The sequence below is a fragment of the Mus pahari genome, unplaced genomic scaffold, assembly GCF_900095145.1.
Source record: "Mus pahari unplaced genomic scaffold, PAHARI_EIJ_v1.1 scaffold_6492_1, whole genome shotgun sequence".
NCBI lineage: Eukaryota > Metazoa > Chordata > Mammalia > Rodentia > Muridae > Mus > Mus pahari.
The window spans coordinates 73,394-74,664 of NW_018392321.1; the positions used below are offsets into that span (position 1 = coordinate 73,394).

Sequence of the window (1,271 nt, forward strand, 5' to 3'; positions counted from 1 at the left end):
CCTGGATGGGGTAGTCTCTGGATAGTCCAAACTTTCATCTAAGCTCTAAATTTTGTCTATGTACGTATATCCTTTCATGGATATTTTGTTCCCTATTATAAGGAGGAATGAAGTATCCACACAATGGTCATCCTTCTTGATTTTCCTGTGTTTTGCAAAATGTATCTTGAGTATTCTAAGTTTCTGGGCTAATATCTGCTTATCAGTGAGTGCATATCTAGTGATTTCTTTTGTGATTTGGTTACCTCACTAAGGATGATATCCTCCAGATACATCCATTTTCCCAAGAATTTCATAAATTCGTTGTTTTGAATAGCTGAGTAGTACTCCATTGTGTAAATGTACCACAGTTTCTGTATCTATTCCTATATTGAGGGACATCTGGGTTCTTTCCAGCTTCTGGGTATTATAAATAAGGCTGCTATGAACATAGTGGAGCATGTGTCCTTATTACCAGATCGTCTGGGTATATGCCCAGAAGAGGTATTGCTGGGTCCTCCGGTAGTACTATGTCCAATTTAATACATGCATTTAAAAGTGAAATCTGATGGAGTGTGGGAAGCGGGTGCATCCGAGCAGCAGCCAAGAAGGTGCCCTGGCTCATTGCCAAGCCCCATGATCCCTGCTTGTTTACCAAGAACCTGATCATGAGCACCTGAATGATCATGAGCTGCCGGCCTGATGCATAGCATCATACATAACATTAAGTCACTGGCCTATCAACGTGCACCGTGTCTGAGTGCATGGCTTGTGTATAGAGCATGCTGAATGATGCTTGGATGATAAAGAGTGATGAGACACAAGTGCAGAGGGTGGAGGCAGATGAATTGGGCAATTCACCCAGAGTATAGGAAGTGCTGCAGAAGCTGAGGAAGCTGCTTGAACCCTGCCTTGGCATACATGTTGTCTTTTCCCACCTCTGCTAGCTGGAGGCTGGGGATCGTGACAATAATGGAGAATGATGGTGGTCATCTGTTCTTGGATTCTCTTTGGGAAATTTTTGTTCAGTGTTTTTGCACCCATTGCTGGTAGGATTTCAAACTTGTAAAACCACTTTGGAAAACAATCTGGCCTTTCCTCACATAATTTGAAATAATTCTGCCTGAAGACCCAGATATACTATTCCTGAACATAGACTACAAAAGATGCTCCAACATAGAATGAAGATACATGCTGCACTATGTTCATAGGACCCTTATTTAAAAATGTCAGAAGCTAGAAACAACCCAGATATCCATCAATGGAAGAATGGAAACAGAAAATGTGGTATA

The 1,271-nt window shown here is 41.5% G+C and overlaps 1 protein-coding gene across 1 annotated transcript in view; it reads right to left on the reverse strand.

Annotated features, from left to right (window-relative positions):
• LOC110314941 (zinc finger protein 665-like) overlaps nt 1-1,023 on the reverse strand; it is a 57,171-nt gene extending 56,148 nt beyond the window's left edge. The window contains 1 exon segment of the mRNA XM_029534670.1: nt 901-1,023. Within this exon segment, the coding sequence (XP_029390530.1) occupies nt 901-1,023 (123 nt within the window).
• Between the last annotated feature and the right edge of the window lie 248 nt (nt 1,024-1,271).